Source organism: Microchirus variegatus (genome assembly GCF_963457635.1).
Source record: "Microchirus variegatus genome assembly, chromosome: 3".
Classification (NCBI taxonomy): domain Eukaryota; kingdom Metazoa; phylum Chordata; class Actinopteri; order Pleuronectiformes; family Soleidae; genus Microchirus; species Microchirus variegatus.
In genome coordinates this window covers 11,227,620-11,254,649 of record NC_139804.1, presented here as the reverse complement: position 1 = coordinate 11,254,649, position 27,030 = coordinate 11,227,620, and the positions used below count along the sequence as shown (strand labels likewise).

Genomic DNA, 27,030 nt, shown 5'->3' with positions numbered 1-27,030 from the left:
ACCAGGCCTCCACGTTTTGTAAAAAAAATAAATAAATCAGTATTTCTTCCATAACATGTGGATTTCTAACCATGTGGTCAACCTTTTTTTGTATGTCCTGGTATTCTTTGAACGCGGTGTTATACATGTGTGGGTACCAACAGATTCTACTCACATCACCTTAAGCAGTTTTCCACGATTGCCGAAGTCTATGTTTTTGCATTTGACCGAAACAAAACCACACAGCACCTTCAACTAGACTGGAAAGTGTTGTGAAAGCATGTGTGGTCAGTGCGTACAGTCCAATTGCATTTACAGTTGCAGTCGTCTGTGGCCTGATGACAAAATTTATGTCACGTGGACCCTAGTGGACCTCTGCTCATACACGGCTTATGGAAAGTTTGACCCCACCCATGCAAACAAACTGACAAACATAACCTCCTTGGCTAAGTTAAACAGTCCAAGGTCATGAACTACATCAACTACAGTGGATTACAAAAACAGGAAACATGTTCATATTGTCCAGTTGCCATAAAGTTTACTCTCATCAGGCCTTCTTTAACTTAACCTGCAGGGGCCTCGTGTATAAACAGTGCACACCCACTAAAAGATTACTTACACTGGTTTCAACACACACAAAATGGAGTGAAACTTGGCAAACTCTCAAAGTCACCGCTAGAAGTTGTTACACAAAATCTATGTCACTGATAGATTACAAAGGCTGGATCATGTATGTGGACAATAACAGAAATGACACAAAGGAGGGAAGAGACCTCTGAAATCACATTCCCAATGATGAATCTTTACTCTGGACATTTTGTTTCTGTTGATGTGACATGGTGATGTCACAAAAACAGCAGCCACTACGACTCTGACATTGATATTTCCTTGGGAACATACCTCCAAAATAAAATATTTTTAGGACTTTTCTTGTCTGACGCTTAGTGAACTCCTTTTCTTTCACTTTTTTCCCTCTTTGCTGCCACATTTGCCATTGTCTTTTAAGAAAAAGGTAGAGGGTGATTGATAGTCATTTACATTTTTGGGACAAACTGGGGCAGACTGTGCTGCTTGTGCACAGGCTCTCAGTTTCATTTCACTCAGATTTCATACGTCTGGATCTTTCCATTTTCTTTTCTACGTATGCCATCTTTCAGTATAAAAGCGACACAATCATTTGTACATGAGGCCCGAACGTTATCAAAGTGTCATTGAAGTAATGTCCCACTTGAAGGAAAATCTGAACCATGCCCATTTAAAAGATTCTATCCAACAGACCTAAAATAAAAACATCCACAGATTTCAAATTCTGCTGAAATCAAAGTCAAGCCCTCCGTCGTGCAGGCTGCCTTCGTTTGCGTTGTCAAAGCTGTTCTTCCCGTGGATTTGTTTGAGGTGCTTACGAAGAACTGGCTTATGAGCAAACACCATGTCACAGTAATTGCAGCGGTGAGGTTTGTCCCCACTGTGCAGGTTAAGATGATCCTGTAAAGAACACTTCTGGGTGAAGGTTTTCCCACAGATTTTACACTGGAAGGGCTTGATGCCGGCGTGGACGCGCATATGTCGGTGCAGATTGCCTTTTTGTGTGAAAGTCTTTCCACACAGGAGGCACATGAAGAGCTTGTGCATCTTAAGGTGGTTAGCATAGTTCTCCAGCTGACGAAAGACCCGCGCACACTTTGGGCACTGGTGGTACCACTGCAGAGGCTTGTCGTAGTTCCTCTGGTGCCCACTGTGTTTCTCTGCAGGAGGTGATGGAGGAGGAGGAGTGAGCGGGTATCCGGCAACGCCAGGTGGAACTGGCATCTCGCTGCTGCGACTGTCCACCGTAGAGTTGATGAGGGAATGCTGGGGTTCAGGAGAGCTGAGGGCAGCGGGCGGACTGGTAGGGAAGTGACCCGTGATGGAGTTTTCTGCTACGTCAGACATGGACTCTACCTTTACTATAGTGATGTCATTGTCCATCATACCCTGCCTTTGGTGTCTGCCTAAAATCTGCAGAGGAGACGTGGGCTGCATTATCACATCATCATCGTCGTCATCATCATCATCGTTGTTGTCATCGTCGTCATCACAGTCATCTCCATCATGGTCATTGTCACCAGTGTTGTCATCCGCAACCTGCTCTACCTGCTCCTTCTCATGATGAACAGACTGCAACTGCTCCTGCTCCATCTGGACCTGGGATGAAGAACCCTCGACATTCTTCTCCCTCCTCTTATTCGCATCGGCCTCCAGGTGGTGTGGAGGAGCCTGAGGCTTGATGAACTTACTGAGGGCTTGGGTGCACTGCTCCACAATGTGACCCATTTGAAGGAAGCTGGCCACTGTCAAATAATGCACCAGCTCCAGCTCTGGGAACTCCAGCTGGCCTGTGTAGCAGGACAGAAGCAGCTGCTGTCCCACCTCTGCCTCCTGCATCATGGAGATCTGGACCTCCCTGGAGTCCTGCTGCAAGATGAACTGGTCTCTTAAGAAAGAAGAGCCGGCGGCAAACACCACTTTGTGACCAGGGACCTCCAGCTGGTTGATGCGCACGGTGACATCACAGAAGCGTCTCTGGTGTCGTAGGAGGTTCATCTTCTGCAGCATGGAGTCGCCAAAGGTGGCGAAACGGAACTGCAGGATCACTTGGTTCTGAGCCATAGTGAAGGCCTGCAGCAGTGGCGGCAGCAGCAGCAGCGACACACCTGTAAAGGACAAACACAGAGACTCTGAACTCTTCTTCGTTTCTTTAGCTACGGATATTTAACAGGCAGCTACACCGGCATACACCTTCATTTATTTAAATTCAACATAAGTTACAAAGCACTTAAAGGAACTGTATGAAAGAAATGTATTAAAAGTGTAATGCTCGTCTTTTAAATATAAACACAACACATGTCCATTCGATTAAAACTACACATATGCTATTATGTCTATAAAACACTGTTATAACCTGTGCAGAGCGAGGGCTGGCATCGTTCTGCTGAAATAAACAAGGATTAAAAGATGTCATGTTGACAGGTTGTGTCAGTCCAAAATTCCATAAATATAAACCTCTGCATTACATATGCACTGATGCTCCACCGTACCATCTCACATTCAATGATGTTTGGACAGTTTTTTTTACCATCTTTGGCACATAGTGTCTAGCGTCCACTTTTCCTAAACTGAACAAGCTGAGACTTGGACTTGTCTGACCACTGTTTTTCAATCCGTCTCTAATTAGTTCAGGCCCAGAGAAGTCAGCAGCGTTTCTATGTATGACATATTTCCACTTTGCGTAATACAGTTTCAGGTTGAATTTATTATCTTTCACTGTAGCATGATACAGCATCTCCTGATGGTTTAATATTCACACATATTCAGCAGAAGTTTTCCGCCCTCAGTGTTTCCCCCTTATTCTGCGAAATGCTTTCACAATATTGCATAATGTAGATATTGAAGGACCCAATTGTTTTCGATCTCTCCCTGAGAAACATTGTTATTGAACTAAATGTGGATTATCTCATGAAGCTGTGGGCTTGCTTAACATTTGGTGGTAACCCCTCATACTTACCCCGCACACAATAAGCCTCTGGTAGATACACATTTTATACCAAATTGTCATACCCTCACCTGTTAAAGAGTTACGTAATCTTTTCAGTCTTGCAAACTGTCACAACGTTTTTGAGTGCTGTTTCTCTCTCACACACACAGTCAGCACATAAAGTAATGTATACATGTTGTTGACTCCTGTAGATTTATGGTTCGTGCAGGACCCTCAAACAACCTGGCAACCCTCGACAGCATCGAGTGTGGGGAAGAGATGGTGTCTGTGTGTGTTTCCAGTATTGACAATTCAAATTACAGTACCAGTTATCACCGCTAGAGGCAGAAGTTTTACATATAAGACAGTCCATTTGAAACAAGCAAGTTTGCACTGACTCTTCAGTTTAACGTTAACCATTTTAAATGTAATTTTCAACAACTGCAACAAATGTTGTCAAATATTATTTAATCAGAATCTAAATGTTTTGCTGACATTAACAAAGCGTAATCTCCGGAGCGTTAGCTACAGCTTATCTACCTGTCCTAAGGTCACATCATCGAGCTACAAATGAGGAAAAAAAAGGCTAAACTGTGTGAACGCCAAATTACAGTCAATAGTATCATCATTTATTCTAGCTATAGTGTCCCTTAGAGTTTTAAATTTAACAAGACCTTAATAGAAAATATTCAGATTCTGGTCGGAGTTGAGTACTTTTAGCAGCCCGAGCTAAATATTGTCAGTAACAGCTTAGCTCCGCAAACGCTAATAAGTGACAGTCTCTCTATTGAGGAAAATGTGTGAATTGCGTCTTTTTGCTCAGGGTTACACTACAGCAATACGAAAAGTGCAGATATCCGTCCTTAACTTGAGCTGTGTCTGTGTGTTCACAGTATCGTCTCCTGAGTTTGGCCTAGTGATCCACAGTGTACAGCACTGGCAATCACAACAACACTGGAGCTAAATAACTCACAGGCTCCTGTACGTCTTCACTCTTGTCGACACAATAAGTACAAGTTGTTATTGACCTGTTAACTGACCAGTGTAAACGGTTTACAGCGAGTATAAAGACAACACTACAACTGACCTGTGTGTGTGTTCCTGTTGATGAAGAGTTGATTCTACTTACACGTTGGTGTTTACTGGTGGTATGCACACTACATAATGTCTCATTATTGCCACCTATTGGTATGGAGTGTGAATGTCTACTATTCACCACTTCTACTCCTACTACTACTAATAATAATGGCAAAACAATAAATATATCTATATTTAAAAAGAAGTCTTAAACATTTTCTAAAGCTCTCTCGTGTTCACTCAATTAGATGAAATATGTTTACATTTGTGTGTGTAGAAACAATCTGTAAAAACTATACTTTATCTTTATGTGAGATTATTAATCATAGGCCTTCTGTGTTACTCATTGTTTCAGCATTGTCCTGCTGAAGTTACTACTAATTTCAAATGCCTCATATGAATAACACATTATATCATCAAATTCTAATTAATTAATCCGTCTAAACGTGTTTGGAGTTTTGTTTCCCATATTGTCTGTTGGTAGTTTATTGTTTGTTATGATAATGACTATGACACAGGAAAAGCACATAACACTGTACAGTTTAATAAAAAGCAGAGACAATATTTAATATAATAATTTACAAAATTGAACAAACAGTGACGTGTACAAAAAAACACATTTTACAGAATGTCAGCACAGAAGGAATCATGTCTTCTTGAAGAACCTAAAAGGATAGAAACAAACAGGAGTATATCAGAATTAATAAAATGAAATTAATTTGTTGATTGTACAAGATGTTCTGATTACTACACTACCATAATACTATAGTATCATGTTTACATACATTATATCATGTCACATGTATCAGAATGAGCCAGATAGATGGACATTTACAGCTGTCACTGCTGTAAAGGTACAATGTCTTTTTTCTTCTTTTATCTTCCTTTCATACTTTCTTTTAGTGCTTGGCTCTGTGACATGACAACACTACATATTAACACCTGTGAGGAACATATATATATAATATAATATTTATATCATAACGCTTTTATATGTAGGCAAGGGCCACTACATTGTGTTGCTATGTTTCTATGGCAGCCTGAGTGGACCAACCACTGAGCCACAACGGACCTTTAAAGGTGCATTATGTAATACATTTAAAGCAACTGGCCATAAAATCCTCCTAATATGTCACAGAGGACCAGTAATAATGTTCATATAACATACTACCAAACTAGTAAAAAAATATATATTTGCATTATAAAAAAAAATATTTTCCGCACTGTAAAGTTTGTTTATGTTTTGAAATTATGTTTTGGTATGAGGCGCCTCCTACCGCCGTCTACCAATCATAGCAGTCAGTAGAGTCTCAGCGGTTGAGCAGCCATGGGTTGCCAGTTACGTAGCTACAATTGAAATGAAACGAAAGGAAACCTAAAATACCTCGGTATGAATGTCAAAAAGCCAAGATAAAGTTTGCGGCAAAGCGAAGGTCTATATAGGACATGCTTTTGAATAGTGGAGAGAGTTTAAAGCTGAGAGGAATTTTAAAACGGATGCAGAATGGGCTCTTCTCCTAGACAGGTAAGTTCAGCTCGGCTAACTAAGTTAGCATCATAGCTCGACTGTCGAGTTCTGTGTTTTGAACTGTTCCCTCGGATTTGGGGCTTCCGTACTGACGCACCGAAGGGTATGGTAGCTGCTCCCGGCGGGCGGCTGCCATACACCACTCATTTATGATAAAACGCTCGTTCCTCGCTCGTTGCTGACGGAGTTACATGTCAACCGCTCTGGCAACCTTGACTCTGGAAGGGAGGGGTGGAGTGGGAGGCGGACACGACTCGCCCGCAGTGTTTTGATTTTGAGTGTAGTAAGCGTTTTTGGCCACATTGTTACAGATAGCGCCTTTAATATCCACAACTCTAAGAATCCACACAAATCATATTTAGCACTTATAGTGCTTAAGACCACTGATTAACTTTGTATGACTGTAATCTGTCAGAGGTTCTTCTGTGTGTTGTCCATACCATACACAATTGTATCCACCCATAATGGCCAAGGCAGCCAGTCCTACAGAGGCTGCAGCACACAGTGATGAAACCTTCAGGACATAGGACGTACCTGGGACAAGGACATGCTTCATGTGATTAGCTGTTGATCAAGCCCCTGTATTCATCTGCTTAAATGTCATCACATAGTAAATCTCATTCAAGAAGTTCTCATTTTAAAGATCATACTGCTGTATTTAAATAAAGTGTTGTGTGAAATACCTCTTATTTTAGCCCACAGGACACAGGAGCTTTTTAAAGCCTGCAGGAGAGAAACCATTCAGGTCATTTTTCACATCAATTTGTCAGCCACTACATTTGTATCTACAACAATTAGTTTCACCTACTGTTTTCCATTGACTGACAGCTCGTAAGACGATATAATAATTCTTGCCATTTTCCAGAGGTGCGTTATAAAAGCCTTCATAGTGGAGTCCATCTCCAATGGTAAAGTTCATCTCTGTCCCGACATGTTTGACCAGGATCTGGGCAGTTATGTATTTGGATGACAGTGAGGATTCTTGAAGGCTTCCATGAGAGGAACAATCGAACACCATAATCTCCTCTACAGGCAGCACAAACACTTGGTACACACTGTCAGACAAAGAGCAAGAACAAAAAATGAACAGACTGCTCCCTAAGATCGAGACATGTTAACATCTAAACATGATGTAAAAGTGATTCACACACAACAGTTGCAAAACAGACGTACAACAAATCAGAGCAATAAAATGTAACATACAGCACAGAGCAGTTTTTGTTAAGAAAATATTACAGGGGCGTTCCTCTGTTAGTCATATTAATCCACATCACTTTCATGATGAATGGAAATTAGTGTAAATAGAAAAAATAGATGGGTCAACAGTACTTGCATAAAATGCAAATGCAAAAACTTGGATCCCTGTTTTTTGGTTTTAAATAAATGTGACCAAAACAGTAAAGGTCCACTATGTAAGAATTAATGACTCCTTCACTCCGCCTGGACTTTTAGACTTATCCTGTGAGTAAGTGCTTTTCCCATATTTCCAGAATAACTTTCAATATCTGACAGTTATTTACAATTTACTGCATGTTAAAATAGTGTATTAACAATTTAAAATAAAGGAAAACAAAAAGCTCTTTAGTTGTACATAAAAAACAGATTTTCCATGTAAAATTAGAAATGTATAGTATAAAACATATTTAAAATAACATTATGGTTGAGACCTTGTCCTGTTTTTTGGACATTGCGAGTGCGCAACTACTCATTATCTGTGTGTGCTTGTGCAAACATGTCATCTGCTCAGTGGGAGAGCGAGACGTCTTTCAACTCGAAGGTTGTGGGTACGATTCCCGGCTCCGCTAGTCTACAAGCCGCTGTGTCACTTAAACACTTAACCCCACGTTGCTCCGGACAGCTGCGTGGAGTGGATATGAAAGATGAGTGATAGAAAAATGTATGATGTGTGAGTGACGCTATATAAATACAAACCATTTAATAAGCTTGCACTTCAAAATACAAAATGCTTCTGTTGAAATATGACAGAGCAAGATGATGACCTTGTGTAAATAAAGCACATATAAAAGACTTATTCAAGGGCTATGAAACCCAACCAATTTCAATTTAAAGCAACTAGTTGTAAGAAATCATATCTCGCTGAACATTAGAGGTCGTACCAATATTGTCCAACAGGGTTGCGCTTTTTCCCTTTGCCTTCTGCTGTAAAAGTTGGTCCCCAGAATACAAAGGGAGTCAACGACTACTATCAATTGTAAAAGAATGATGACGGAGAGACCAATTTAATTAAATCATCGGAATCCTGTTAGAGACAAAGGTGCTCACACTGTCATTGTTAGAAGAGACTTCAGTCCCAGACCTAGAGATAATGAGACTGATAGAATCAACCAGTCTGCACACGTGGGTGTGCATACTCATTAACTGTTTGTATACAAATATGTATGTTGATGTTGAGTTAAGAAAATTCATGGGGAGGGAGTAGTGCACTCAGACAGGAGCGAGGAGCCAACACCAGATAGAGCATGCCTAAGCAAGGCGTAGGCCGGGTAAACCACGCTTTCATTTAACTAACTTTAATATAATAAACCTAAGTCATGTATCAATCCTAGAGACGAAGAAAACCTTCCTGTGCTTTTTCTTACATAGTGCAGTGCCCGTAGAAATCCAGAGCGAATTGAGTTACTGATAGTGTATTCCTGACGTGAGTATCACCAAAGTGAGTCCTATGCACCTACCCACACAATTAGACATGGCCACCCCATGTCTCTCCCAAGCTCCCCTGAAACTTGCAAACAGTGAAGTGCTGCGAGACACATCCTACGTAAATGAATTTAAAAATCTTCAACTGTCGAGCTATTTGGGCTAATGAAAACTGTCGGGCTAGAAAATTTTAATTACTCCAAAAAACGTGAAAATCAAGGATGCCTGAGCTACGAATGGTAGGGAGGAACCAATTGTTATTCCTTCAGATTATTATTATATCCGTGGCTTTCCAGTCATTTTTGAGGGGTTTAACATGCATAAAGACTCCTGAAACTTGCCATGGAGGTCAGGTCTGGCGAAAATGCGATATTGGCATAGGTCCCGAACCTGTGTGTTGCTCAAGGGCTCTATAGCGCCCCTAATGGGAAAAATATGCGCAACATTGATTTCACCAAATTTCCAGGAACTTGGTGGGAAGATGTTATAGACCAATACGAATAAAAACGTTGACAGTAACCATGGCCTCAACTCAACAGGAAGTCGGCCATTTTTAATGTTGGTGTCCATTTTGGCGATTGGCACCCTAAATAAATGAGCGAACACGTCTGAGCATGTTTGTTGAACTGACATATAAAATGTGTCAATTTGTACTAGACCCATCAAAGATGAAATGTTGTTGAAGGGTTTGGCAGATACAAAGTGGTGTGGCCACGACAACTGTCGCCGCGTTGGTGAATTTCGAATTTCCCAAAACTTAGTGGGAAGATGTTTTAGACCAAGACTAATAAAAAAGTCGACTGTAACCATGGCCTCAACTCAACAGGAAGTCAGCCTTTTTGAATGTTTGCATCCATTTTGGCCATTTGCAACCTACACACATCATTGTTGTTGTTACCTGATGAGGTCCAGTGTGTTGGCTGATCTGTGTAGACTCAAAGTTGGTTCAGGAGTCTCAAACTCTCTGTAGTAAACAACTGGCACAGGGGGCACTGTCAAATAGTATAACATGTATTGTGCATTGGTTAGCATGAAAAAAGAAATGCATCAATTGTTGTGTGTTAATACTGCAGAGCAAAGTCAAAAACTGAAGATTGTACATTGAGAGAGTCGTTGGAGGCAGAGTGATACCTGGTAAACTGGTGTTGGTGGTGATGGTGGCTGTGAATCTGGCTGACAGTGCCGTGATGTAGATGGTGTAGTTTGTGACAGGTAGCAGGTTGAGACAAACTGTCAGCTGCTCGGTCTTGGATCTCAGAAACTGTTGCCTTCTATCGTGAAATGACCTGTGGTAGTCTCTGGTGCCCACGTATATAACCTAGAATAATTACCAGTCAGGATCACAAAGATACAAAATCATTCATTCATTCATTCATCATCTACCACTTTATCTTCCACATTAGGGTTGCAGGGCTGCTGGTGCCAATCCCTGCTGACATATGGTGAAAGGCGAGGTCATTAAGGATGCAGCATACAAATGATGTTACATTGTTTATGTTCCAGAGCAAAATAATAACAAGTTACACACTGCAGCTTGAAAACCTGGCTTTTAACTGATTATTATTTCTTTGTTTAACATTTATTTGAACCTTTTACTTTATTTTCTACCACCTTCAATTTGCTGATACATTGATTTTATTATTTTATTATTATTTTAGCTTAATATGACATCACTCCACTCTTATTAGCCTCATTTATTTATTGAATTAACACAATTCTTGTGCTTTCTTTTAGTCCGTCAGTCATTTGCATTTTTAGTCTCCAGCGTTTCCTCATCACTGACTGTTGAGACTGATAATAGCATGTCCACAGTTCTATCTGCATTATGTGTTGGTAGAGGTTTGTGATGAGTGGGTTGTTTTTATTCTGTGAAGCACTCTGGGTTACTTTATTACTTTGTATCACAGCCTGATTGATCGATGAGGTGTAGTGTTACCTTGTAAGTCTCTGTATCCTCTTCATACTTCTCTGCTCTCCAGTGCAAACATTTCTCATTGAGAATATGTAAGTGGTTGATGGGTGGCTTCATTTCTACAGCAGAAATAGCAGTCAAAAGACAGTGATTTAATGTTATTTTATATGAAACTGTATTTACGGGTATGAACCTGCTATAACAGTAATTATTATTATAGTGGACATGTTCTTTTACTCACCGATGCAGTTCAGAGTAGCTTTGTGCCAGAGCCCAGAGGTGCCACACACAGACACATCACTGCCCCTCCAGCTGTGATATCCATCCACACAGCGGTGGATTACTACACTCCTTTTATGCGACACCACCTCTGAATTAGCGAGGAAGGGAACTGGGCCACATTCAGCTGAAAAAGAAAACAGTGCCCCTAAATGACTACAAAAATAATAGTAATCTATTATTTATTAATAAGGTACACAATATCACTGAGCCAAACACATCATTGTGTAGTTTACAATCTGGCTAGATAGCAGCATTGGAACATTTTCAGCAACACAGACATATACTGGGTGCAATCCCCTTATATCTATGTAACAATAGCTGTTTATAACTGTGTATTCCAATGGTGTATGGTATTTAGTTGTTAGTTTATTAGTGATTAGTATTGTTTGATTTCTTTTTATTTATGTATTTGAGTCACATCATTTACTCACACAAAACTGAAATACTGCAGTTAATTTTGGCTGCATAAGTATCATGACTATATTTGTTGTCCTTTGTCAATTAAAATGTTATTGATAAATGATGTTGTCTTCCTTGCAAAAAACAAGTGAAATCCTATAGATTATAATAAAATCTGAGGATTGAGTGTTTTGTGTATATTATACACAAAACACGCAATCCTCAGATTTGAACAGATTGATGTGTATCATTTGATCACTGTACCTTGACACCTTACAGATATTTCCCCCCACTCTCCTGACAAAGAACATACTGAACTATTATGTCCACTCTCCTGGTAAAATCCTTCCATACACTCATACAAAACCACGCTGCCTGGTCTGCTGGTGCGGTCCCACAGGAGGTTAGTACGGGGAAGGATTAGTGGAGGGCCACAGCTTATTTCTGCACACAGACATGAATTAGCACAGACTGTGGGCCATTAACATATACATATACAGGATACATGTATTCAACTTCTGACAGCTGTGACACACAGAGAAGGAAATATACAGTACAAATTCATTCTGTATTAGAATTAGAGTACTATGGTGGCTATAGGGATATAAAAACTTTATTATAAGCATCATACAGATTCAGACAGTTTAAAGGTCCAGTGTGTTACCACAAAGTGTATAATACATGTAGTAAAGCCCAGTATGAAGCATGGAAGTAGCAGTTAACCACAAGGGGGCAAAGAGAGCAAAACCAAAAATGGAATTAACTACCTTATAGGTATGTTTGAATGAGCATATCATTCATTTTCATAGCCTTTTATATGTCGATTATTGCTTTACAGAGGCTGTCATCTTGCACTGCCATGTCTCTACAACAGAATGGATGTGTGTTAGCAGAAAAAGAATAGGTTTACATTCATAAACATGATACATAAACTAAAGAATAAGAAACAGGAAATAGCACAATAGAGTGGGGGAGAGTTGTCTGATCTGTGAAGGCCACCATAGTTCCCGGACATGCTTGGGAAAGGGAATGTTAGATGTCACTTATTGTCGCACACTGGACCTTTAAATGTGTATGTGTTAATACTGCACCAAATATTATGATATTTATTTTCCAAAGTATCCATCAACAAACATTGCACCTTCACACCACAGATCAATATCCTCCCACAGTCCATTCTCTCCACATACTGAGTAGTTTTTCCAGCCCCTGGTGTGAAATCCTTCATCACACTGGTATGACGCCACACTGCCAATGTGAGACATGCCGTCCCACAGTATTTTAGAGTGAGGTTTAATAACAGGCTCTCCACAATCCACTTCTACAATGAGAAATAAAACACAGCAGGTCATTATAGGTCACTGAGGGTTTGATAGTGTGAGAGCCACACATCTTGAAAAGTACAATTTAAAAGAAGGTTTTCAGTAGGTGACGCCACTAATGTCAACATCACCTTGGCAGAGCAGAGTTGCCTCATCCCAATCTCCACTGGTAGTGCACACTGATATATTTTTCCCTCCAACACTGTGATATCCAGATTTACACTGATAGAACACTTGAGAGCCCACAGTGGGGATTCCACCCCACAGCATGACTGAATGAGGGACAGATGGGGGCGCACCACACTGTATTTCTATAGGGACGAAAATTATACCCATTTAAACAAAGATCGTGGTAATTGTTTGATTTTGAAAACACTGACACAGCCGGTTGTTACCTTTGCATGAGATGCTTGGTTCTGTCCAGGAACCATTGACTGTGCACAGTGACACGTTAATTCCTTCACTCTGATTATATCCTATGTTACAGTAGTAAGTCACTGTGCTTCCAGGGGTAGAGCTGCCATTCCACACTTTCCCAGTGTTGGGCAGCATAGGAGGACGCCCACATAATATTGCTGTGACAGGAAGTACACAAACATACAAATCTTTGGACAGAATTTAAAAGAGAAAAACAAACAAAAACTCTTTATACATTTTATATGATAAAAATAGCTATTAATATGTTATAAAATAACATCATCATGGACATACACAGTAGCAAATTCTAAGGTTAAGTTGTTAAACTTCTGATAATTAGCTTTTTAAACTCCTTTTACTTGTCAAGCAAGCACATACTTCTACTTCTTCACTTTTTACTGCATTTTTAGGTCAAGTTAGAGCTATTTTAACAGTAATTATTTAGAATCTACCAGATCTGTATAATGAATTGCCAGTTTGCCAGTTTCCTGAAATCACACTAAATAAAAAAAACTCATTTGGATGGGTTTAACTTTTGAAACGTGATCATTTATGTTTAATGGCCAAATGTCATGATAAGTGGTGTTGGTGATATATCTGTGCCGCAGGTGCACCCTTGGTTAATTGCTGTGGGAATAATACACAACTCATACACATATATGGACATTATGGGGACATATCTTTAGGCTTCACAAAATGTTTTTTTTCTATCTTCTTATGTATTGTTGAGTCAGTAAGTTATGATTTTATTTCGCATAAAAAAATGGGACTAGGGATAATTGTGCAGAAGTCACAAAATAAAAACGAGTAAAGTGAACTTTGAACTGTAAATATGACGTATTTCCAAATTTCAAAAATGCAATCCAATTTCATAGAATTGTGTGTTGGTGAAATTTTATATATTGCACATCTTTATAGCCTCAGCAAATATGTTTTCAATCGTTAAAATAGTGGGTAAAAGCAGCCTAAATGCCCTGTGTTGTAAGGGTTAAATGACTTAATATGGGTATCATAATTTACAGTTTATGTTCATCACAGCAGAGGCACAGGTGTCACCAAAGCTCTGTTCAGTTCAAATGTTCCAGAGGACATGGTTGTGTGAAGGGCAATTTCTACTTTATTCCAAATCTCTACAAATTCTTGTGCCTTAAAACCAGAACTTTAGTAAAAGCACCAGTATATCTTAATCTCTTGGCATGAAGCACTTTGAAGCAAATGGTCCCTGTTTCAGACGTAGTCAGGTGGAATAACAGCGTATGCATGCTTCTATTCCTTATGGTTATTCCCCCTCATATTGTGGTCTCATGTATGTATTTGTATAATTTGTTCAGTACCACCAACCTGCTTATATGGACAATATGTATCCCAAAAATCAAAAAAAACAAAAAACATTGACCAGATAAAGCAGATACTCTACCTTGGCAGAGCACAAGCGGCTCTTCCCACTGTCCAGTAGCTCCACAAATGGAGACATTTCCCTTTCCACCATTATGATATCCAGTGTCACACTGATAAACCACACCAGCGCCCATCTTTGAGCTCTTATTCCACAGCATACGAGCATGAGGGCAGACAGGGGGGGAGCCACAGTCAACCTCTAAGAACCAAAGTAGTGACACGCTGCATGAATCTTGTACAAGAGAAATCACAAGTGCAAGAGTTTGCAGCCATGATGGCAGCTCAACTCTGTGAGGCTGAACTCAATGCTAATGTTAGCACCCACATTATTTACCCATAAACAACAGTAGAGAAAAATAGTGCAGTTTGTGGGAGACATCAAAGTGGAATATGAGTTTTGAAAACAGTGTTTAGAAACAGTCATGGGTCAGTTCCTGTCTTTTATTTTGTTAGTTGTTGGTTTCCTGTGTTCCTGTGTATTGTGTTCTGCTTTATGTTTCAGGAGGCTAGGTGGTTAGAGGGGCGGAGCTTCTGAGCCACTCACCTGCAACACATCTACCCGATCTAGACTCTGGTTTCTGGTTGCCAGTGTGTCATATCTACTCCGTGTGTTAACAATCCTATTTCCACGATTTTACGATAATTCTCATCACTGAACCCATCATGGTATGTTTCAGTTTGGTACAGTACGGTGCAGTTTTTGAGCGGAAAAGCCCTTGGTTAGTCTTACGATTTGAACAGTACTTTTACTTAGTAGGCAGAGTGTGGGCTGTGCCCGATGGCCACATAGTGTGCCTTCATTGTTCTCTCGCGTTTGTCCTTAAAGGCTCCAATAGAAACATGGCGTCTCGCTGCTAACAGTGGCTATGCAACCGCGGCCCGCGACCATATTATTTTACATGACTTTTTGAAACACTACGAAAATGAAACAAAAAATATTATACAGCGACTAGACAATGCAGGAGCACATAATCTGTATAAAAAAGTGGATTTTGGGTTATATAAACCCATAAATACTACACAGTGTCCCTTTAAAGCTTTGTAAGAGAATAGACTGTGGGCATTAGCCTCGACTTCCATGGGTTATTTACACAATTGCAAGAAAATTGCATTTTTCAGCCGCCCAATCAGTTGACTGTGGAGCTGGTCTAGCTCCACCCTGACGCTACCGTACCCTTTTATACTGGTACTCCAAGGGAAGGGTGCCAAAGAATGGAACAGTTGAGGCTGGTTATTTTGGTACTATTCCTAATAGAAACGCCAAAAATAAGTACCGTGCTGTACCAAACCGAACTGTTCCTCTGAGTGGAAACAGTAATGTGTCATATACGTTATATACACACACTAAAAACAACCCTGAACTATTCTTTTAAATGTGTGACCTGCTAATGATGTTAGATTCAATCTTAAAGGGGACAAAATCAACTTTTTAATAATTTTAATCCTTATATTTGGGACTCTGGAGGCCCTATCAGTCAGCAAAGTGTGAAAAAAGATGACTCACTCATGTTTTTGTGGTCCTCCTCAGTCTAAGTACAGGAGATAAAACACGCAATGTTGACTTCCGTGCTCATTGGGATGTCACAATGTGCTAAATTCCTGGAATTGTTGTCTTGCAGAGCGCTGCTTTGTCCGTAAAACATGTGAGAGTGCTGGCGAGGGCAACGGTATCTGAAAACCGGAAGTCCGCGAAGTCCACAAAGAGTTCTATTGTTGGCTCCACAGTGCAGCACAGAGTCCTACACAAACTTCCAGCCTCAGAGGATTTATCTGTCCAGTGGATACATATTATACGTGCCTGCTAGAGCCTGCAAATGATCACTTTTCCAAAAGCTAACTGCTGTTAGCTCCCAGTAGCCTCTGTGGCTGATGTCATTTCCTGTCCCTTAAGTTTCGTTTTACTTTTTTTAAGGTGGACCTAAAGAGATACTACTAAACAGAGCGTTCTTAACAGGGCTGTTTTGGCAGGGTGATTGAACTGCTGTGGTGCTTCATCCTTATGGTATTTTGACCAAAGCATGTCACATGCACAGTGGCTATGCAACCGCGGCCCGCGACCATGTTATTTTACATGACTTTTTGAAACACTACGAAAATGAAACAAAAACTATTATACAGCGACTAGACAATGCAGGAGCACATAATATGTATACAAAAGTGGATTTTGGGTTATATAAACCCATAAATACTACACATTGTCCCTTTAAGAGATCTTATCAATATTCATGATTGCATCACGGTAAAATAAAGGTCTGAAATAATCTATCTAATTAACCCAATTGTGTATTTTACTGGATAGGCATTGAACTAACCTTGTTAGGAAACACAGAAAAACCAAACAAATACATGGGTTAGGCAAGCAATGGTTAGTATCCTGATCAATAATCATGAATGGGTGGGTAGCAGAGGAAACTATAGTTTAGTTATTATTATATTGTTACCTTCACAGACCATAGTTGGTCTTCTCCACTGTTCATCTGCTTCACAAAGAGATATTTTGTCTCCAACTGCCCAAATGAAGCCTTTTTCACAGGCGAATTCAGCTTCACTACCATACGTCGTCCCTGTGACTGACAGCAGCACAGTGTCCTCCACTGAGACAGGCGGACCACAGTCAACCACTGAGTGAGACAGGAACATGAAATTACATTTTACATTTAGCTCTTCTCCCTCTACTATTGTAATAGTCTTCATTTACTGTAGGTAATAGTTCTACTACGGTCAGGAGGTTACTTTAAAAATGAAATATAACTTGTTATTTGTCATACATAGACTCTGTTCAGTGTCTTCATCATTGATTAAATAACATAGAGAACCCAGAGAAGAAACAACAAAATGACAGCACTGTTTTGTTAACAAGCTGTGCAATAATCTCGCACCATCGAAGTTAAAAAAATGACACTACTGAAAGAGACTCTTTTGATTGGGCCGCTTGTGACGTTGTTACACCCGGGGCAACAACACAAGACTGTGATCGCTCGTGACGGTTCGATAAGGACACATGTACAGAGGTGCATGTAGTCTGTTGACTGCCTTGAGATGAACTGCAGCCTTATGCCATTGTTGCTGCGACGTCAATATTGTCGAAAGTTAAGATAATAAGAAAAAAAAAAAGAGAAAAAAAACAAGAAATACAATTTTCTGTGTAATGGGGGCGGGACTAGATAAGCTTTGCTTCTCCCGCTGTCCCTTTCGGTCATGTGTATGAATTTAAATGCTGATGTGTGCAGATGTTGATTACTTGTCATGCCCGAAATAAACGATTCATTCATTCATTCATTCATTCATTCAATAAGCCTGGTAACTACCCATTTATTAGAATCAGGTGTGTTGGAAACATACAGAGCAGTGAAATTCCTTTAAACTGTTATTGCACAGTCAAAACACATGGTAATATTGAAGAACTGCCAGAAATCCCCTTTTAACACCTGCTTTCAAACTTTGGTCGAGTTTAGGCAAAAAGAACATGATTAGATGTAAACTGGCTGTCAGCTGATTACAGCTGAGGCCTTTTACTATTGTATCCTGTATGAGCTAACGAAAGGCTCTTCATTAAGTAAACTCTTTTTTTTTGGCTAAATAGACTCAAAATTGGCACAGTGGTAGTGTTACCTCTGCAGGAAGCCTCGTCTTGGTGAGGATTAAAAGGCTCGAGCCCATTGTGGACTTTGTATCCCAGCTGACAGCGGCATTCAAAACTGCCATCCAGGTTCTTGCACCAACCTCCCTCTCCACAGAGCCCTGTGATGCTGCACTCATCAATGTCTGCAGAATTATGGAAAGGTTATTAAAGACAGTTTTTTATTACAACAATATTCACACACAATTCAAGTGATACAATCAGCCTGCAATAAGTTCAGTGTAGGGCGCAGAAAAGACTGAAACCAGATCTGTGTTTGTGTATAGTATGTTTTAAACTGTGACCAAAATGATGGAAATGTATGTTAATACACTCTTAGAAATAAAAGTGCTAAGTAGAACCATATAAGGTTCTTCGGCTTGTCCTCATAGGAGAACCCTTTTTATTCAGGAAAGGGATTTTAAAGGGTTCTCTGGATCAAAATGGTTCTTACTGGAATCATTAGTGTTACCAAGAACACTTGAAAAACCCTTTTCCCGAAGAAAGGGTTTTCAGAAGCAAATGGTTCCAGGTAGATCCTCAGCCCTTGTAGAAGGACACTTTTGGAACCCTTATTTCTAAGAGTGTATTCCTTATAAACACTGACAATCAGGGTCTCTGGTCACTAGAAAAGCATGTATGTATGCAGAACACAGACACACACGCACACTTTCGGTGCGACCAAAAGCTTCTCTACATGTTTGCTGTTTAACACGTGCTGCGTTTACATTTATATTCTGTAGAAACACTGACAAACAGCAATGTTGGTGGACTTTGGTCCCCACAAAAGCGCATAAGCCTGTATGTGTGTATAATGCCACTTTTCCCCTACCTGGCTCACAGTTTTGAGCTTTAAAGAAACATTACGTTTGATCCTTCACTCACCCTGGCAGTGGGTTCCATCATTTGGGATGAAGATGCCCATGTTGTTCGACGGACTGTAGCCAGACACACAGATGCAGTAGTAACTGCCATATGTGTTATGACACTGGGTGTGCTGTCCACAGATCTTAAGGGTTCCTATCTGACACTCGTCTTTATCTGGAAGGAAAAAAAATATTATACAAGACGGAGAAAAATATGTCAATTATAATATATTTAGCTGTTTGTATGCAAGCTGTATTCATCAGTGTCAGTTTCCTTCTCAATTAGATGAACCTCCAGTTTGGTCAAGACACTTTGCCCATGCTGCGTGAATCAGAAATTCAGAAAACAGAACCATAAGAGTTGGCCCATCAAAGCACAAACCTTTCATTCAGGCTGACCCTCTCCATTACTTTGCCTACCCCTGGTATATAGGTTGTCATAGCTGCTTGTGTCTCAAAGTTATCCCAGAGGGATAACCACAAAATCGCAATAGCGATAGATTGGAAAGGACGGAATAAAACAATGAAAATGTACAGAGCCACTATTAGTCTTCCTTAATGATATAAAGCACTAAAATGATTAACTAAACAACCACTGCCAAGCAGCTGACTCAAAACCAGAAATGTCCAGGAGACCCAGACAATACGAAACGAAAGGCAAAGGCTGCCCGGGAAACCTTTGATAACCCAAAAGTACGGTGGCCCTGAGATGCAAAACACAAAATCACAAATCACAAAATGCAAACGGCAGCTCTACAAAGTGAGCTGCCCAGCACATATGCCAAAAAAGTTTTTTGACTTCCGCGTTTATTTCCGGGTTATGGGGCCTATAGAGCATGCGCAGTAGTGTCTCTACCATATAAAGATCTATAAAAGCCCATGTCCATGTCTCGAGGTGTCCTGTGGACACTTTTACAGGCGTCTCTTTTACTATTGCGGTCAATGGTAAAGTTGCTTTTTGGGCTTTTGGGCTTTTATGGGGTTTTCTGTTGCAGTACCCACAGTGGCCACCATGTAAAAATTGTCTTCAAGGCAGAGGGGGCGGTGCTCTATCCAGTTCATATTATACATCCATGGTTCAAACACAAAAACATTAACTCGGTGAGATCTGTATCCTCAACATGGGACGACAGCTCTACAAAGCGAGCTACGCCAGCCTTTGCATTTGTGTGTTGTTGTTTGTGTGTTTTGTTTTGCATTTGTATTTTATGTTTGTGCTTGTGTTTTGTGTTTTGTGATTTGCATTTGTGTTTTGTGATTTGCGTTTGTGTTTTGCACCTCAGGGCCACCGTACAAAAGGCTGAAGTTACACCAAACTCTCCAGCACCACAAGTTATACACTGCGAAACAGGCAACTGACATCAAACACACACACAAAGTTTGGAGTTGGTGTTTATAGATACACCGACAACTTGCATCGCTCAGGGAAGGGAGGGGGTGAGCAGAGGAGCAGTTCTTTGCTGTAAATTTCAGCCTCTTCTCTAGATGACACTATAAACTACTTAGTTCACCTTTAAGAAGCCACAGGGAGAAGGTGAGACAGAGTCAGCACAGAGCACTGCACACTCAGGCTATATGAACCCTCCTCACACCTGGACCTAATCAACACCAATCAGTGCCACACACACCTGACTGCAGTGAGCTGATTCTCTCACCATTCTCACAGAGCCTGAAGATCGAGTGTCCTCACAAGGTTATTTTCTGTTATATTTGATTCAAGGCTGGATGGTCATCTGTCCTAATACATTTGACATTAGAGTTGCAACGATTAATCGATCACTAAATTAATCGCCAACTATGTTGATAATCGATAATCGGTTTGAAGCTTTTTTCATGATTAAAACCAGATTTTTGACTGTTTTAGCTTCTTAAATGTAAATATTTTCTTGGTTTCTTTGCTCCACATAACAAAGAAAAATCATTCAAACTGAATCATTTGGTTTGTGGACAAAAACAAAAACATTCTAGAACATCATAATTTCCAGGTTTGACAAACACTGATCGAAGTTTTTTAACATTTTCCGACATTTTATGGACCAAACGATTCCTCGAGAAAATAATCGACAGATTAATCGATTACAAAAATAACCGTTAGTTGCAGCTCTATTTGACATACATTAAAATGGCATCTTTTGTTGGGTTTATAATGACACACAATCCTTGACCTACATGACCTTTTTGCATCTTGCATACTCCATGATACAAAAAACTTTTTTTCAAGTTTATCACAAACTAACTAACACTAAAACTAATAAAAACTAACACTAAAAGCATTTACTAACACACACAATTCAAACTAATTCAAACTAACTTATTTTAAAAACAAAAAGTCAAATCTAAATAAAAACTAAAATTTATGAATTTTCCAGAGCTATTATGACCTTGGTTATTTGTCAGTGTAAATCTGGATATTACAGTATTAAACGTCTATGATAAACATACTACAAGCAGCAATGTTATTATATTATAATATACATTTATTATGATTGTCTTACACTTTAATGAAAATCATCAATCTCTTGTTTGTACTACTTATTGTTAAACCAGTTTATCATACTTAAGCAATATATATATAAGATAATGTCAGGTTTCTTCCTACCTTGACAGTGAGTTCTTCCATTTCCAACAAACCCGTACTTGCAGTTACAAACTTTGCCAGAGTTGTCGAGCTTGTCGTCACATGTGGCGCTGACATGGCAGGTGCTACACACATCAAATACCTGGCCTGCTGCTTGCGTACCTGAGAAAGACAGAGCGATCGTACTTCATCGAAAGATCTGTCCAAAACGCCAGTTAATGAGAAACAGTGAAGGAAAATCTCACCTGCAACAACAACAACACTGAGTAAAAAGCACACAGTCATCCCTCTGCTCTGCTCCATGTGTGAGTCCTCTCACAGTTGTCCTATAGTGTTCTCTTTACTTCATGGAACAATCAACCTCTCCATCCCATCTTCACTTCATCACATCCGTCTTGTGGGCCACGATGACGCTGAGTGTGAGGGTGAGCCGAGGTCGCTTCTTTTCTCAATGGTCTTCCTGTAACAGCTTGGATGTCTGACTCTGACGGACACTTTTGAGTTATACACACACACTCACTGGTGAACTGCACACTCATGCTGCTGGCCTGATAACAGCTATATTTGGCCTGATGAAAGAAAGGAACACCCATTTAGAAACACTGTCAGTGTCACTTTGTGACTCAAGAACTACAGTCAGGTCCATAAATATTGGGACATCGACACAATTCTCTTTATTTTGGCTCTATACACCACTACAATGGATGGGAAATGAACACTGCACACTTTCACCTTTAACTTGAGGGTATTTACATCCAAATCAAGTGAACGTTGTAGGAATTACAACACTTTCTATATGTGCCTCCCACTTTTAAGGGGACCAAAAGTAATGGGACAAACTAAACAATCATAAATCAAACTGTCATTGTTTAATACTTGGTTGCAAATCCTTTGCAGTCAATTACAGCCTGAAGTCTGGAAGGCATAGACATCACCAGACGCTGGGTTTCATCCCTGGTGATGCTCTGCCTTAAACATCTATTTTGCAGTTGCGTCCCAAGGTTATAATAGTTTTGAATATTTCATGAGTTTTACTTTTTATTTAGTTTCAACCTTTTTTGTTTTTTTTTGTTTCGTGTATTAAAGATATGACGTATTTATAGTGTGGCAGCGACGTTGTCAGCGGTGATCAGCTCCTGCTCTGTGCGCACAGAGTGTTGTCTCAGCCTGTCCAGAGGACCAATCCCAGCCGAGGCTCTCCCAAAGGTTTCTGTAACCAACGTAGAGAACTTTACGCAGGAGTATAAATTGGGCTTAATGTGACCTTAACTGGTGCTACTTCAGACCTACGACATTACACCACAATGTGGAGTGGGTGTTTTGGGGGGGAGGGAAGTCAGTTGGTTTGTCATGGGAGGAGTAGATAAGTGTGATGAGCTGTTATCTCTCTGTGCAGCAGGGTCTTAACTAGAGTCGCACTGTCACTCAAACCACTGAAGCTAAAGCCTCACATGTCAGTGTCTGTTCCATTATAATAATAATAATAATAATAATAATGATAATAATAATAGTAGTTTTAGATGTATGTATGAATGTAAAGAAGGGATAGAGCCTATTTCCCACCTCCTTTTCTTGCCATTAAAATCATTAAGGACACTTCCCACCCCAGTAACTGCCTGTTTGGTTAGGCAGTCTGACAGCTTGGACCCAAAGACTCAGCAGGAGCTTTTATCCATAGAGCATAAGGCTCCTCAACCACATACCGCTTATCTGAATAAGCGTGGCTGTGGACAATATTATGGGCAATACACAACATGGATAAAACAATAAAGACAATAATCAACAAGGGTAGACAAACAAAGTTAAAGTGACAAACAAATCATTTGTCACTTTAACTCACTTAGGCTAAGTTAAAGTTGCTGCATAAATGATCAAAGTACACATTTTTACCTTTTTGGAATCTTCCTTTATTTGATGTTAGCACCCAACTAAATCGTCTCAGTCTGTCATTGAGATTGAACGTTCATGGGAACATGCTTTTTATTCAGTATCAAAAAATGACCACAGATGTAAGAAATATGTTTGCTTAACTTAAAGAGCCCATATTATACCCTATTACCCCAAGTTAAACTAGTTCCTGGTGCCCTAATGAACATGTCATGTGTGTCAAAATATCATAAGGATGAAGCACAATAGCAGTTCAATAACACTGCCAAAACAGCCCTTTTAAGAATGCTCGGTTTTGTGCCTGGTCATTTACATGTGAATGAGACCCAGGTAAACACACACCCACTGCTTCCAGGGGAGTGTCGATCTAACTTACTATCCACAGCCATACTGTCGCCACTTATCACCTATTGTCATGCACTGTCGTCACAACCCCCACTCCATATACCCCATAGTAATGTCCGTTTACCCGTTGTTACTGCATTTCACTGTAATGCATAGAGTGACCACAATTTTGGCTTCTCGCGCTCATAAAAACATTAGAATTGAAGAAAAATGATTAATGCGGCGCGCGGCGTGTATGTAAATTCCTATGCTAGAAAAACACCTTGAATGCACCAGTGTTACTGCAGCTGCAAGTGACGTGTGGATCAATAGTGAGGAGAGAACGTGGAAACACGACAGAAAGGCAGCCTTTGGTTGAGAAGAAATGTAGGACAAAATCTATATCTTTCTGCAGTGCTTTCAAGTGCTCTTCATATTATTGATCCACACATGTCACTCGCTAACTGCAGGCACGTAACTAGTGCGTTCAAGGTGTTTTCTAGCATAGGAATTTACATACACGAACAACAAAGGGCTTGTGAAGCTTGTGAACATTTTTTTCATAAATAAAATATATCCACTGGACAGACAAGTCCTCTGAGGCTGGAAGTTTGTGTAAAACACTGTGCTCCGCTGTGCAGCCACTCTTCCTCCCTCGCCTGCACTCTCGTAATTCACAGGGACAAGGAGGAGCTACGGTGGAGCTGTGAAGTACTCTGCCTTCACGGTGAAATGCTCGCTATGTCGTAATTCCGCGATAGGTTTAAACATTGCGTGTTTTATCGCCTATACTTACACTAAGTGGAACCACTAAAACATGACTGAGTCGTGTTTTTTCACATTTTGGGGACTGGTATAGCCCACTGAGTCCCAAATATCAGTACTAAAATGATTAAAAAGTTGATTTTGCACAATATGGGCCCTTTAAAGGGAAAATTGTTCTCACACGAGAAACTGGAAACATCCGTTAGCAGTAGTCAACACACTTCATACTCAGAATCCTAGTTATTTTAAAAAATATATATCTTCCTGATTGATAAAGTTTTCATTTTAGTCCCGTCCGAATGTGACATGTCTGTTTCACCAGCAGGGGGCGACTCCACATTGAGCAAAAAGAAGTCAATTTGAATAGAAGTCCTTGGAAAAATGACCCAACTGCCAACTTATTGATTACCGTTAGTAAACATTTTCCTGGGGGAGTTAGGGATGGCTATAGGGGTATATAAGCTCTTTATTTATAGCATGATTCATACTTTTGAAAGTTTCGGAGATAAATATTGCCATCTGGTTTGAGTAGTGAAACCTAGGAATTAGCAGCAGTTAGCCTCCAGTGGGAAACTGTACTGCACTTGCAAAGACAACTCCATTTGAGTTGTCATTGTACTGAACTTTTTTATGGGCAAAAAAGTAAGTAATTGCATTCTGCAGTCGTTTATGTTTTACACAAAGTCGCAACTTTTTTTTGGAATGTGGGTTGTGTGAAATCATGACCATCTCATCCTCTCCTCAACTGGAGCAATAGGCTCACAATTGTTTCTTCAAGGAGCTCTGCTGAGTTCAACATCCTCAACAAAGAGGCGTTGAAGACCTTTTGCTGAAGTTCATGATAGATAGATAGATAGATAGATAGATAGATAGATAGATAGATAGATAGATAGATAGATAGATAGATAGATAGATAGATAGATAGATAGATAGATAGATAGATAGATAGATAGATAGATAGATAGATAGATAGATAGATCTCACAGAGAAATTCACAGTTCAGCAGCTCCAGAATATGTTACAAGATAGACTTGTCATGTCTCTTCCTGTGCTTAAAGTAGACATATTATAGCCTATTTCTCTAAGTTCCCTGGTGTCCTAATGAATGACTGCTTTGGTCAAAATACCTAAAGGATGAAGCACCACAGCAGTTCAGCCCTGTTCACAACACTCTGTTTTGAGAGCCTGTCTCTTTAAATGCAAATGAGACACAGGAAACTACGTCACTGAGGCTCCAGCAGCTAACAACAGTAAGCATTCGGAAAAGCCATCATTTGCCAACTCTTGCCGGCACATTGCCGTCATATATAAAATGTAAATCCTTTCTGGTGGGAAGTTTGTGTAGAACTCTGTGCTGCACTGTCGCAGACTTCCACTCTCCAGGAATGTCTCATTGTGACGTAACAATGAGTGAGGAAGTCAACATCGCATGTTTTATCTCCTGTACTTAGACAGAGGCGGACCACAAAAACATGAGCGCGTCATCTTTTTTCCCACTTTGCTAACTGATAGGGCTTTCAGAGTCCCACATATAAGGATTAAATTGATTAAAAATTTGATTTAGCATAATATGTCTTCTTTCAAGATTCCATCCATTTTCATAACCAGTCTATGGACATGGAGACAACCTCGTGCTGGGTCATAAAAGCGTGCAGTAACAGCAGCGCCTTCTGTCTTGTGCAGTCTTAGCGCCTGCAGTAGAGTTTGCTTCAGGAGCCACAGATTCGTCTTTACAGTCTGACACTGAGCTGCTAGACGTGGACAACAACCTCCCACGAACCAGGTCAGCAGCTTTTCCATCCATGATGGACAAGTCTGTGACTGTCTTCTCTCTTAGGGACATGTCCCCATCGTCATCATCGTCTATAAGCACAAACTCCTTCAGGTAAACCGTCGTCACCCCGTGGAGACTGTGGTTCTCTGTGGATTCATCCACGGTGTGGGCATCCACAAAGGTCAGAGTTGAAGTCTCTGTCAGTGTCTCATGAGGGTCCGTTGAGATGTCTTCTGGCCCTGAGTAGACCTGGCTGTTGGTGTCCATCATCCAGGTGGACACGCTCTCGTCTTTCATGCTGTACTTTTGCTCTTGGCATGTAGAGAGGATGTCGGTGACCTGCTCTCTCCTGCTGTGGGAACCAATCTCTGTGGGAATGTCTTTATCAGGATACACTGTGAAAGCCACTTTCTGGAAGCCATGGTAGACCTGCACGCTGCTGCTCCCTGCTGGAGAGGAGAGAGGGATGCTGGCAGTGTCGCCGTCTCTGTACTTGCTCATGTATGACGCTGCACAAAAAACACATTTGATGTGAAAACTTGTTCATGACCTTAAAAATGTTTGGCTAATAAGTGGACCTGCTTCATCAATTGATATTAAACATAAACAAACAACATATTTAAGGTCCAATGTGTAAGAATGAGTTACATCTATCAGTGAGACTGTCAAACAGAGGTCTCAAACTCGCAACCTGTCTGTCACATGCGGCCCCCAGTCGATTTCATGCGGCC

The 27,030-nt window shown here is 40.3% G+C and overlaps 2 protein-coding genes across 2 annotated transcripts; both read right to left on the bottom strand.

The window, feature by feature from the left end:
- Positions 1–1,281: 1,281 nt before the first annotated feature.
- zbtb26 (zinc finger and BTB domain containing 26) lies at positions 1,282–2,628 on the bottom strand (the record flags this gene model as incomplete). Its single annotated transcript, XM_083887091.1, has 1 exon — positions 1,282–2,628. One exon carries the CDS (start codon positions 2,626–2,628, stop codon positions 1,282–1,284), a length of 1,347 nt encoding a protein of 448 aa, XP_083743217.1.
- Positions 2,629–5,216: 2,588 nt separating this feature from the next.
- On the bottom strand, positions 5,217–26,800 carry susd1 (sushi domain containing 1; the record flags this gene model as incomplete). The annotated part of the gene is made up of 19 exons (XM_083886816.1): positions 5,217–5,235; positions 6,539–6,632; positions 6,782–6,821; positions 6,907–7,153; positions 9,655–9,748; positions 9,888–10,074; positions 10,693–10,787; positions 10,910–11,074; positions 11,614–11,793; positions 12,491–12,670; positions 12,803–12,982; positions 13,067–13,246; positions 14,506–14,685; positions 16,928–17,107; positions 18,099–18,251; positions 18,991–19,146; positions 21,571–21,711; positions 22,070–22,118; positions 26,306–26,800. 19 exons carry the CDS (start codon positions 26,798–26,800, stop codon positions 5,217–5,219), a joined length of 3,015 nt encoding a protein of 1,004 aa, XP_083742942.1.
- Between the last annotated feature and the right edge of the window lie 230 nt (positions 26,801–27,030).